Here is a 14,171-nt window from a genome sequence, read left to right on the forward strand (position 1 = left end):
CGTATTCACCAGATTTAGCCCCCAGTGACTTTTTCTTATTTCCAAACTTGAAAAAATGGCTCGGTGGACAGAGATTTCCAGACAACGAAGACGTCATTGCCGATTTTCGATGGAGAAACTCTTCACAATGAAAATAAGCGAAATTTCGATTTTGTTTCTTTCACATAACTTCGTCACAGCTATTTTGAAAATCCGAAAATCCGTCTTTTATAGAATTTATAAATGCGAAATCCCAGTTCCGATATTTAAAATCATAACTCCTCAATTCAAATTGTGCAGATACGCATCGAAACGAGATTTTAACTGTTGGCGAAAAATATTCCTGGCATATATTGTAACTTCACGCCGCGTTAAGATACCAAATAAATGGCATGAGTCACACAATAGATAGAATTTTGACATTTTACCTTCGATGTTTCAAAGAAAACAATGCCAATAAACAAAATATTTTGTTACTAAGCAGACAAATTCTTGTTTGTCCCAAGCAAAAATATTTTTGAGTAATAAAAGGCGTGGAAATAAACAATATTTTATTCGGATGTATAAAAGAAATACTGCGATTTTTGCTGACATTTAGAGCATGGATTTACATCTTCAACCCTACTGAAAATTCCTATATTGGTTCCTACGTAGGATCTTATATAGACACCTACATTGGATCCTATATAGGACCCAAGACACCAAATGGTCTCTAGTGGTATGTTCCTCATGGTACATACCTACTGATACCTAATGGTACTTATGTTTCCATGTGCATCTGGAGGACCAAAAAACCTTGTACGCAGCCGTACACTGAAAAAAATGGCTTAGCTGTCCCAGCTAACCGTTCAGCTAGATTTTGTCTTCCAAGAAAATATAGCTGTGTCACCTAAATTTCTAGCTGCTTAAGCTAAATTTGCCATCTAGAAACTATGTAGCTAGTTTACCTAGATAATTATACTACTGCGCATCTGGCTAGGATCTAATACAAGAACCTCTATAAAATTCTGTACAGGATCCTATGTCATTTCCTATAGGCGGCACCTATAGGTGAAACGTATAGGTTCCTATATAGGATCCTATGTAGGTTCCGATATAGTGTCCTATATAGGAATCTATATAGGAAGACACAAAAAAAGGATACTTAAACGATTAATTAAGAATAGTAAAGGTAAAATTAGAGGAAAAGAAGAGAAGAAAATACAAAACGACTTTAAAGGAAGCAAGAAAATGCTTTATAAAAAATGAAGGGAAACAAAGTACAGAATTTGTCAACATGAGAAATAGTAACGGGGAAATGCTATATGATGTAGACGGGATACTAGAGACTTTCAGAGACTAATTTAGGCCTTTTAGGGGAAAATTCGGAGATGAAGCTATAGGGCACTACAACTGCGATGTATTCTCTAAATGTGAATCAGTGACGAATTAACTGATGATGTAATCTTTTACTTAAATACCAAGAATAATTCCTTAATTAAATAAATTTTTTAATTTTTGGGCTGTAATTCTGCTGAATTAACTGCAGGATAAATATACTCTAACTCCCCGTGTGGAAATAATTCCTGGCAGACTGGAATTATTCTAGCGCCAGTCACTCGATTATTCGTGGCTGCCTGTTCACGTCAAATTAGATTGGTGCTCTTTTGGCGCTATACATACCTACTAGATAGAAAAATCCATCACGAAGTTCTATGTAGACCCAATAATGTCGCGAGCCAGAATTTGACATCACATTAATATAAAAATTCCGTCTAAAAACTAGCTTGGCTCTAGAAAGTACTTCTATTTGGACTTTGAAAAAGAATGCGTCATTTAAAAACTAATTAATAAAAGATAACAATTTATATTTATTGCAGTGCTGAAATCGAAGGAAATAGAAAAAATAAAGTTGCCTGTGTTGACAGTGCTGTCTCATAGTGCAGATTTAATAATTTAATTCATCACTAAGTATCGATTGATCTGACGCACTATACCTTGTTTATTGGTAAACTATTGTATAAAAGACAAAACTAATATAAAAAATCATTGTTAAATAAAGACATTTTATCGTTAGGTTTTGTAGGAAAGTAATTTTCCTTTCCGTATGATATGTATCCAGTACTCATGTACATTAAAATGACATTTTCTAACCTCAAATATTATTCAGTGCTACCAACAGCACTCAACTTTCAGCATGCAATGCAATTTTAAAACTGCTACCAAAAAAGTTGGCAACAATAATCGGACCCGGATTTCAAGAATCAGACGTTCGTCATGCCGCCATTCAGTGTAAATACGTTTCGTTTCGCGACCACGAAGTTTCAGAGCATAATCTAAGCAAATTTCAGAACTGCACTCATACTCGTATCTTGCATCTTTTCGAGTAAGTTGTATTCCTATAAGGTAATACCTCTAAACATATAATACTGTGCTCCTCCCCTACGTTTCACTTGACTTTATTCTTAAACTTTAATGCTTAAACACGGTGGCGAGTACATACCACATAGACTGTGCGAATTGATAAATTTATGTTTCGAGATGGGAAACATCCCAGACGATTCGCAAAAGCGATTATCGTACCAATATACAAAAGAAAGGGAGATAAAAGCGACTGCAATAATTATAGAGGGATTAGCTTATTGATTACCGTAATTAAAATATACTCAAAAATACTTAATCTTAGGGCAATGAAAATAAAAGAAGCAAAGATTTGGGAAGTCCAAAGTGGGTTTATGCCAGGAAGATCATGTACGGATCAAATATTTAGCTTAAGGAAAATCACATAAAAAAGTTTGAGAGTAGAAAAAGTTTCCTGTGAATTTTTTTGGCCTAGAAAAAGCTTTTGACAAGGTAGATATAATTAAATTTTGGGAAGTCCTGAAAGAGTATGGAGGCAATAGATGACTCCTACAAGCTATAAAAACAATATCTACGGGTAGCAACGCGAGTGTAAGGGTGAATGGAAATTAGGTGAATGTTTCGATATTATTCAAGGAGTTAGACAAGGATGCGTTATGTCTTCATGGTTATTTATATTATTCATGGACAAGTGTTTGAGAATGGCTCTTTTCAACGAGAAGGTGTAGATCTCGAAACAGTAAGGGTACGTGGGTTAGCGTTCGCAAATGATAAGGTTGTTACGGCAGAGTCAATGCACAAATAAACTGAATGCAAGCATGAAGAGCATGGACTTCAAAATTAACGCTAATAAAACAAAAACTATGGTGTTCGTAGGAAAGAGTGAGAAAACACTATGCAATATTGTATTAAATGATGAGAGAATCGTACAAGTTGGTAAGTTCGTATACCTTGGTAGCTTATTTGACAGGGACGATAAGATAGATGAGGAGTTGGATAGACGCATAAAAGAAGGTAAGAAGGTTATTGGTAGAGCAGGGTCCCTTATCAGAAGTAAAAATATATCAAATAAAGCTAAAATGGCAATACATAACTCTATATTTGTACCGACTGTACTATCGGTAGCGAGACATGGACTTATCAAGAAAAAGATAAGAGTAAAATTAAATTAATTGACATGAGATTCATGCGCATAATATGCGGGAAAACTCTGATGGACAAAGTAAGTAATGAGATAATTCTCAAGGAACGTGGTGCAGAAGAGACGACAGTAGACACATGGGAAAGAAATCGGTTTAAATTGTTCGGGCATGTTGAGAGAATGCCAAATGAACGATCAACGAAACCAAGGTAAAGTAAATGGTAGCGTGCCCAGAGGTAGACCGCGGGAAGAATGGTTAGAATGTGTGAATGAGACTCTAGTTAGAAGAGACATAAGAAGACACAGAAACACAAGAGCCTGCATGAAAAAATGCATGGACATAAAAGAAGTTAGAGAAGTATGCCAGGACAGGCATACTTAGAGTGAATGACGCCTGAAACAAAAGACCTTGGATACTAATGGTTCCAAGTGGAGAATCTCACATGATGACTTTGTCTGGATCTTCAATTGAGGTGATTGCTAAAGAGATTGATCAGCAACCTGGGTCGGAGCAGTGTTGCGGAACGATCGGTTGTAATGTTATAATAATGTAATAATGTCGAAATGTTGTAATAATAATAACTTCGTTTTAGCGTGTTCAGAGGTTAAATTATAATTATTATAGTTCTATTTGCTTAATTAAATATGATGAGCATCATTCATGCACTTAAGTACACACTCGTCAGCTAACAGTATGTTCAATTTTTTTCTTCCTTTGCCGGTTGTTCCTTATGTTACACAAACAGTCGATGCGAGTCTACAATGAAAAGTGCAATTTAACCCGAGGGAGGTTTCTCTTTCTCTCTGCCTCTCTCATAATAATCTCTTAACTATAGGGGTGTGCAATATTTAAAAAACGGTTCAATTTCGGGTTCCCAACAAGACCCGATGAGAAAATTATTTTCAGACTAATAATTAATCCCAAGGTGTCAAAATTTGATCTATGCATAGAATATATTTTCAATGTAGTAGTTATGTAGTTCTTAACTGTTTTTCATCGTGAAATGTATTTAACCACTTGTGGAGCAAAATTTGATAACTTGGAATTCAGTCAATATTTTTTTTGAAAAAGGCTTCTAATTTCTAATTTTTCTGAAATTTGTATGGAATCTTGGTCAAGTGTTACCCATTCGGATTCACATAGTATAAACCTTGAAATATTCTAGTCATTTTGCAAAGCTAAGCACAAGAATAAAATAGAACCAAGGGAGAGCGGTTTATTTGGAAGACATAAATTACTGAAATCTGCTCATCACTGAAAATGCGACAAAGAGGGACGAACGTAGAATGCCCAAATAGGTTGCGGATATCGTACTGGAGTTACAGGCAGCATTGGAGAGACTGATACGACATGCAAGTACACGTATAATTGTCACTGTCACGCAATCGGTACTCACTGTCCTGGCAGAATAACGTATTAACAAGATGCAAAGAGAAAGGGATGGTGGACTAGATTGATAGATTGACGGATGGACAGTCGGGCGGCCGGATAAGCAAAGGAAATTTCGACAAGCTACGAAACTGGTGCCAAGACACATCGTATCGTAGCTTTGGTAAAACTATACACTGTTAAAAATATTTGCAATTTTAATACACATTTACTATACATTTATATAGTAAATCTAATAACTCGGTCTGTAAAATACTTATTAAGAGGCTGCGTAGTAAATTTAATATACATGTATATTGATCAATTCTTAGAAGAGCCAGCTTATTTTACTTTATACAAATTAAAGATAATTTTGGCAGTAATGTTTAATTCTAAATAATAAAGCATTATATTTGTTTCTAGTTGAACATAAATTATACTGGGTTTCAAGTGGATAAGTTCAATTAAGTATATAATTAAGACACCTAACCTAAAAGCAGCAGTAAACACGTAAAAATTCTGACATTGGCAGTGAATTTTGATGTAAACTCCACCCGTACGTCGCACTTTGATTATAAATAAGAATTTAGTCGATGAATTGTAGGTTATTATTTTTGTTTTAAATATTTGACAAGATTCGAATACATCAAAGAACTTTCAACTTTCATGCACTCTCTTTTACTATACATGTATATTATTTTACAAGAACATGGCATATTAAATTTACTACACGTACATTCATATCGGTTCCAATACATTTATAGTAAAATCGCTATAGAAATTTCTAACAGTGTAGTCATTCATAGATTAATTACGCATTTCAAACTCAATAAACACGTTTGTATGAAAATAAACCAACTTTATGGTTCATATACATTTGTACGAAAATCGTATTTATTTTGTAATAAAAAAAGCAATATGCTTTATGTTGTAATAACAAGTAAATAAAATAATGAAAATATGTTAGCATCAAACATCAAAGGATATCGATCAAACAAGAATTTGACACATGATGCATAGAGCGATGCGCTTTCGAAAAATTGTATTGTAACTCAGAAACGGAAAATTTTGTGTACGTGTTCATAGAATAAAACGAAGGCAAATTCTTTTTTTAAATGATACTCAGCTATTTTAAGAGTGTCACTCTGAAAATGCGCAGATGAATCTTTTTTTGTGGTATTCTCGTTGTTTCTTTTCAAAATACAATTGACGTCTATTTTCGCTCGTCCCAGTTTTACCAGCGACGGGCATGAAACGCAATTGGTAGGTTACTTTCCGTAAGGTAACATAATGGGATGAATGAATGAAATAGAGAAATTACTTTCTCTCTTTTTTCCTTCTTTGTTGAAAAATACAGAAAGCAGAAAGAGAACAATGATAATGATCTAGTGCCTATGCTAATGAGCAGGGATGCCTTCTTGCTTAATTAGCTCTCTAAACATTTAGCAAGTAATGACTTAGAAATGTATATAAAATCTAAGTAAAAGCAGAAAATCTTTTTTTAAATGTGGTTCATATGTCACTTGTGAAGCTATTTGTTGTATAAAGTGGAAACTAGAAAAATGTTTAAACTATGAATAATAATGTAAAAGATTTTCTTTTTCAGTTAGTGTATATTTATATAATAAAATTAATTTACGTTATGGGGCATTCCATTTCATATATGCTGAGGGCACTGTCCGAAAGAAATGTTTTTTATTTTCTCTAAACTGCGGTAAATTATTGTAAAGAACTATAGAACCATATACTTATATACTCAAAAGGAAATTTATGAAGCTTTACAACGGTGGTGCACATTTCTCCAAAATATATGTCGTTTTTATAGTTTGTTGAAATTGAAAATATAAATTCCGAATATCTCAATACACGTATCCGCAGATTTAGAAGAAATGCATATTTAAAGAAAGCTTAGAATTTATAGTTTATAACCCTGAACGAACTACTTTATACTGATAATAAGATGTATAATAAATTGTCTAAACAATTCATTATTGTTGCAACAATATTCTCTTAAAATAAAGAGAGAAAGTCGCTGTATTTTCACCAATTTTTCACTTTTTGTAAAATTTTCAATTATAAGGAGATTAATGTTAATATAAATAATAGTTTGAACAATGTATTATTACTGCTAATCATAATATCTTTTAATAATTCTAGAAATTTTGGTTTTCTCTGCAATTTTTAACTTTTTGTCTACTTCTCACTTGGAGTAAGTAAATATTTTATTCTATTTAGCAAAAATAATTATGAAAAAAAATTATTACTATTCATAGCTATCTTTTTCTATATTAATACTGGATAGTAGCGGATTTTTTTCTGAAATTATTAACTTTTTGTCCGATTTTTACTAAGTTTGAAGTAACAATTAATTCAAGTTAATAAAAATTTGTATTTGTCCACTTTTCACTTGGAGTGAATTGATATTTATTTTAATTAGGCAAAATAAATGATTTAAACAAATTATTAATGTTAATAACTATCTTTATCCACATTAATACCAGTTAGTTACGGTTTTCTCTGAAATTTTTAATTTTGCCTTACTTTTTAGTTATTAATTAATTATTTTTGTATATTATAATAACGAATTATATAATTATAATGAATTGAAGAGTGATTAGAGCCTGAATCAAAGGACCTTGGACACTAACGGGCCCGAATGGGAAATCTCACATGACGACTATGTGAGGCTCTTCACTTGGGGCGATTGCTAGAGAGATTGATCAGCAACCTGGGTGGGGGCAGCGGTGCGGAACGAACGTGTTACTTAAATGAATAACCTCACCGAGTGAATAACGCCTACTCCGAAAGGGAGACGGCGTAATGGTATAACAATGAAAATTAGTTATTAACTCATTAGGGTTATTAAAGCTTTAGGGTCAGGTGAATTGAAAATAATTTAGTTGTTTCAAGCGTTTCGGCAGACAATGGTGGCCCTCATTAGTGAGTTTTATTAAATCTGTGAAAAGTACATAATATCTTGTAGGTACGCAGTTTTACAATTAGAAGCATTATTTTTTTATTAATATCTTAGTTGTGAACTAATAAAAAATGAAAATTCCTTAATTTAAAATTTAGTATAATTTTATTAAGAACTATTGATAAATCTTGCAGTATTCTTAAAACATTATTTTATTTTAGGGTACTTCCCCGCTATTGGGAAACTGGCCTGTACAAAACTGTCCGAGCATTTTTTTTAAATAAAAACCAAAGCTGGTCTAAGGTAAAGATAATTGTTTGTTTCAACGTAAACTGTAAAAGGCCACATAAATTTTGCAGTAGTTCAGGATTTATAAACGATTTTGTAAAAAGTCGCGACAGGGGACTGACGCATGTACGAGGGGACTGTCTTTGTGAAATAAAAACTACATGTTATTACTGATTGACTATTTTCATTGTTTTTTATGTTAGGAAAATGTCTTGTAATAAAAAACATTTAGGTACCTGAAGTTCTGAAGGTTCAAATGAACGAAATATTTTTTCTCAATTCTATTTTATCCATAAATGTTGTTCCAACTGCAATAAAAAATATGCATTATGATTTTGTTTTAGTGAAAGTATTATTTCTAATATAAACTAACAAACATTTTAGCCATATTTATAGTTTACAAAGTCATCAGTAAAAAAAATCGTTCATTTGAACGTTCCGAACTTCAAGCACATGAAACATTTGAAAATTAGCGTTCCTGCTTTGAGGATCCAACAGTACGAACCACGTATATTTTAGACACATAATAATACAAACTATTTAGAATAATTATTATTCTACATAATATCAGTCACATTTTTTTAAAGGAACATTAATTATCTAATAAACCTTACCTTAAATTATTTCTCAAACATATTTATGGGGAACCTTAATTTATAAAATACTCTATCCCCTTTCATTAACAAGTTGGGGCTAGGTAACTTCTTTAAAATTTCTTCCTTAGCTACGTCGGAGACATCCTTGTGATCCAACCTAATCATTTGTTTAGAAGTTACATAACTATTCGTAGATTCTTTTTCATTTTCATATTCAAAATCTGTCGAAACATCTTCGACTGTGAGTTTGGTGTTCTCTTGATATGTCAAGCCTCCTATTTTGAAATGTTCGCACGTATCAGAATCGCAGAAACAGCTCGAACTGCTCATTGTTAGTATTGTTAAACGAAATTTTCCACTCATTTGATGAACTTTAAGGGTGCCATTGAAAGTCTTTGTGTTAATTACTTCGCATTGTTTTAATAGCTTCATAGTCAATAGTGCTTATAATAATTCCAGGACACTTTTCCTGAATCGCTCTAAGAATTTTTCCATAGATTATTTATCGATGTAAACTAATGTAGCGACATTTTTTTATATTTGTAAGTTGTTTTGGTAGCTTTGTAGCCAAGATATGAAACATGGATTTGTTGCGACATTGGACTACGGGTCCAGTGCTTGAAAAGTGAAGGCACGTGAAATCGGGGACAAAGCTTTCAAAATGGGTAGCAAATGTGACAAAATAGCAGTTATGGAATGAAATGCGTTTAAGAATGCTGTGCTATACGACTTAGTCATATTTTCTAAATAGACTATAACAGTGTGAAGACTAATTTATACGAGATAACCTCCAAAATGAACGGGTTGAATTTCTTGAGATGTATTGGCCGCCATAATTTTGAGAAAAATCCATGTGTATTAAAGCATCATCATTAGGAATGTTTTTCTTTAGAGTATTTATTATCTTAAACTGGTGGACAATGTTTATTTCGCGGAACAAAAATGTATCTAAACCCTCATTCAGTTTTTCTATGAGTTGACGTGGCTGGATGATCAACGTCTTTTTCAGATATTTTGTTAATTGAAGTCGTATTTTAGCTTTGGCGTCTATGAACTCTTGTTTTTGTGCCATCCAATTTTGGAAATGCAAGGGTTTGTTGTCAAGTTTTTTGTTAACAGGAGTTTTATTGATACACTTTTGACACTGTCTGGATAAGCAGTGTTCACTGTAGCGATCACAGCACATCTCAATCAGCATTTTTTGATAGCTATTGACGGGTATTCTCTCTTTCTTTGTAAGATTGACTTCCTTTTTAATTGTTTTTTATTTGTAGGATGCATTGTTGACCATCAGGTCCCTTGGAAATTATTATTTTGTCAGTCCCCTGGTAGTTCCATCAGCCCCCTGCCTCATTCTGTGCAGGGGACTGACGCCAGGGGACTGAGAAATTCCACAAACGTCGAGGCTATCACAAATACTAATAAAGTATTATTAACTGACTTGCGGGAATAATTATCTGTCCACCTTGAGTATATAAAATACCGAAAGCTGTTAATTAAATTCTGAAAACAAAGTATAAATTTACTCGCCAGGGGACTATCTCAACAGCCGGCTGAAGCACTTGTTTCAGCGTTAACATCGAGAAATAACCTAACAGAATAGCATATGAACGCTATCTGCTGTACACCAGGACAAACTTCAAGTTGGAAACGTTCCGTTTAACGCAAAAAGATGACTTTTTGTTGCATATAGAACGATTAAAATAATTTTCAAGTCGAACCAGGGGACTGACTGCAAAAACTGAGGGACAAAATTAAGCTTAAGTTTTTAAATATTTAATATTTAGTTTTAAAAATATGTGCCACAGAAATTTATCTTCCATTATCACACTATTTAAAATTTTTTAAATAAATGACATTTTTCTTTTAATTTATTGTGAAACATTTAGCTTTGATTGTGATTCTTAGCTTGTGACACGCCAGGGGACTGATTTTTAATGTACTTAAAAGGAGATTACACAATGTGTATTCGTAATTTTGACGGTTTATGCAGTGGTATTAAGAACCATTAATAACCTTCTATTCTTTATATCAATCTACAAGAAAACGTTTTATATTATATGTTTAATTTGCCCGGGACACTGATTTTACCAATAGTAGAAAAGTACCCTTTAACGAAGTATAATTGATGAGAAAACAATACCAATGTAGTCGAAAAAGTTTTGTCACCAATTTTTTATTTAATGAAACAATTTCAATCAAAAAAAGTTCTTTAAATATTATTTAAAAAGTGACGTATATGTAATTAGATTAAATTTATATTATTTTATTCCTTTTTGTTATTTTTCAAATAATCTGTACGAAAAATATAATTCAACCCAATTGTTTGTGTCAGAGGAATAATGTAAGTAATGCCTTTTTTGGATCCTGGGGGATTGTGTCTATGTAAATCAATTCTTCTACATTTGAAACTTCTACATTGGTATCAATAATAAACTGTAAGAAACCTTATACAGATGTAAATTGTTGTATAGTAGTCATATTTACTTTAAGTCAATTTTATACTTGAATAAATTTTCGCTATAATATGAATAATGTTAAGAAACATTGCATTTCAAAATTATTAGTTCAAATTAGTTCAAACTGGTTCAATTTTAAAATTAGAATCATTTCAACAATCACTATATAGTGAAAACTGAATTTGCCAAAGAAAGATTGTAGTTGCATAAGATTTATTGGATTTTTATGGTGTTTTGTTTACACGTCTTTAATTAAAATATACTGAATTTCTTTTTTTTATATAATTAATAGTTTTGTCTGTGAAAATAAAAATTTTTTTAATATAAAATCAAATTCCATAAGAAATGATCAAAATTGTTGTAGTTGCCAATAATTTTTCAAATATTCTTCAAAGTGCACGTTATTCTTCAAATATTGTATTGTGACATAATTTGGAAAAAAGAAATACTGACCTTAGCGACACACAGCCAAGTGTTTCGTTAATGAAAACCTTTTTTATTTATATTTTATATTATTTGTTTAATTTGTATACGAGAAATTATATTTTTCAATTAAAACTTTATCTATATTATATATTTTTTCGGGCCAATTTAATCCCTCCAGCGATTATTAACAATAATAATAAATTGTTTAAACAATTAATTTGGTTAACATTGATTCATGATTTAACTCACTCTTACTAAAACTTGGACAAGAAGTGAAAGATTTGTACGAAATCTGCAATTTTCTAGCATTAATAGAAGTAAATATTAACAATAATTATAACTTATTTGAACAATTATTTTTGTTAACATTAATTCATTATTTAACTCACTCTTATTGAAAATTGGAAAAGCAAAAAAATGTGCGCAAAATTTGCAATTTTCTAGAATTATTCTAAGAGAATGTTATTGACAATAATAAATTGTTTAAATAATTGTTTTTAACATTAAACAATTATTAACTCGCTCTAATTGGAAATTGGAGAAAAAGAGGACAATTTTTTTCAAACCCCGTCTTTCTATCTCGATCTATTCTAAGAGAAAATGGCTAAAAACAATAATAAATGGTTCAGACAGTTTATTTAAACATCAAACTATCATGATAAAGAAGTATTATTAAACTACATATTTTCATCACTTTTTCTTTTTTTAGAATTATTAGTCATAGATACTCTTATTCTTTTATATTTCTTTTTCTATTTATTTTTAAACTACCTAATCGGGGCGCCTTCTGTTGCATTAGTTTCACCGACATTTTCCCTCCGGATCATAAGAGAACTACTACTGCATACACTTACACGGTCTATGTAAGGGGCTGATTTAGAGCCTAACACAATGAGATAAAAAACAAATTAACTCTGAAGTCGGTCCAACCATGCATTAGGTTCTAAATTGAGACTTCTCGAGTTTTTCAATTATACATATCATTATTTTAATTAATACCTCAGAACCTCCTGAAATGTAAATTATGTCCGTTCAGGGTTATAAAATGAAAAATTCTAAGGTTTGTCTAATTATCAATTTTATAACAATTTAAGGATAAGCGTTTTGAGACATTTGAAATTAAAATTTTTATTTTGAAAAAAAACTATAGACAGGATTTACACACACGCGCGCACACACCCGCACATGCAGAGAGAGAGAGAGAAGCGCGCACGCTTACGCGCGAAAAATGGTTAGCGCCGTCGTAAAGTTAATCAAATTTCCGTTCGAATCTGTTAGTTCAAATTTTATTTGGTTTGGTTTTGAAGTAATAGCATTACAATGAAAAATGGTCTGCACACCAAAGTGTACCAAATGCCACCCCCGATATCTGAGTACCCATGTTTTATGGTGACTTATGGTTTTAAACCTATAGCAGGATCCTATAGTACTAAAATTTACCGCAGTTTGAAAAAAAATCGACAAAAATTTGTTTTCAGCAGTGTGCTCACATGAACTGCATACACCTCTAATATAGATTGGAGTAACTTACCAGCTAGGACACCAGCCATGTAGACCGCAGCTATCCTCAGACTACCGTGTACCATTTCAAGAGGCAGTCCTACCACCACCTGCACCCCCAGGTTAAATAGTAGATGGAGCCAACTGGAAAATGAAATTCACATTATGCATAATAAGAGAATCGACAAGGCATTCCAAAGACTGCAATTTCGTCTCGTGTGCATATTTATAATTTAACTGTCTATCGTGAGCATGAGCGACAATAGCGTTTGACACCGCAGGTGTATAACGGAAGCCTTTTGGATTATTGATGGCACACGAAAATTAATTCAGAACGTTTTTCAACGCTAATCGGGGTTTTCCTAGAAAATCTTGCGAAACAAAATTTCTTCTCAGATTTTTCCTTTTCATAATGCGGCTCGAAATATTTTATCCAGATTGTTGCAAAATCCCAATTTCAAAATTCCCTAACATTTTTCATTTTCTCTGGCCGTTATAAACTTTTTATCATGCCTAAAACCCGAGTTGAAATAAGACCCTCTTTTGACTCAATTTCAATCTACGGGTCCTACATTCAATCTTCCTATCCAAGAACCTACTTTGACGTTGTAACACCTCTTTCGTCCTATTTTGAATCCCCAGAACCTGCAGTTGTCAAACTCCTGACCCTACTTTGAATCTTTTTAGTTTACAACAGGCCCTCTAAGCTTCACTGCATTTACTTGTTACAAAGTTTTGGTGGCTTTGTGTACGAAGTACCAGTGCACGTACACGTGGGGCGCCACATTTTCCCTCGATACATTCAAGTCTGTCGTCAACGATGTAAGGCACGCAAATGTTTAGTAGATATTTGTGTCTCACCATTGATGTTAAACTAGTATGTTTGAGGGAAAACATGGCGTCTCCAGCGGACGTGTACTGTTAATTCACACCCAAAGCCACCAAAACTTTGTAACAAGCAAACATATGGAGGCTTTTGCTTGTAAAACTTATTTGGATGCATTATTTTTGTCTATTCATACGCTTTTGTATCTTTAAGAGTTTCACTGCAAAACGGAATTTTTTATTATTTTTTTTTTTCTGTGAAGATAAATTGAAAAGCTATTTGTCAAAATAGTACATTTGTCAAATTGTACACAAATCTAATACCTTCTCT

General features: G+C 32.5%; 1 protein-coding gene across 1 annotated transcript in view; it reads right to left on the reverse strand.

Annotated features, from left to right (window-relative positions):
• Positions 1–14,171, reverse strand: part of LOC117171796 (protein rhomboid-like) — a 251,055-nt gene that overhangs the window by 61,811 nt on the left and 175,073 nt on the right. Inside the window, exon 4 of the mRNA XM_033359407.1 lies at positions 13,047–13,159. Within this exon, the coding sequence (XP_033215298.1) occupies positions 13,047–13,159 (113 nt within the window). The remainder of the gene's footprint in view (positions 1–13,046; positions 13,160–14,171) is intronic.

This window comes from Belonocnema kinseyi, chromosome 4 (assembly GCF_010883055.1).
Source record: "Belonocnema kinseyi isolate 2016_QV_RU_SX_M_011 chromosome 4, B_treatae_v1, whole genome shotgun sequence".
Taxonomy (NCBI): Eukaryota; Metazoa; Arthropoda; class Insecta; order Hymenoptera; family Cynipidae; genus Belonocnema; species Belonocnema kinseyi.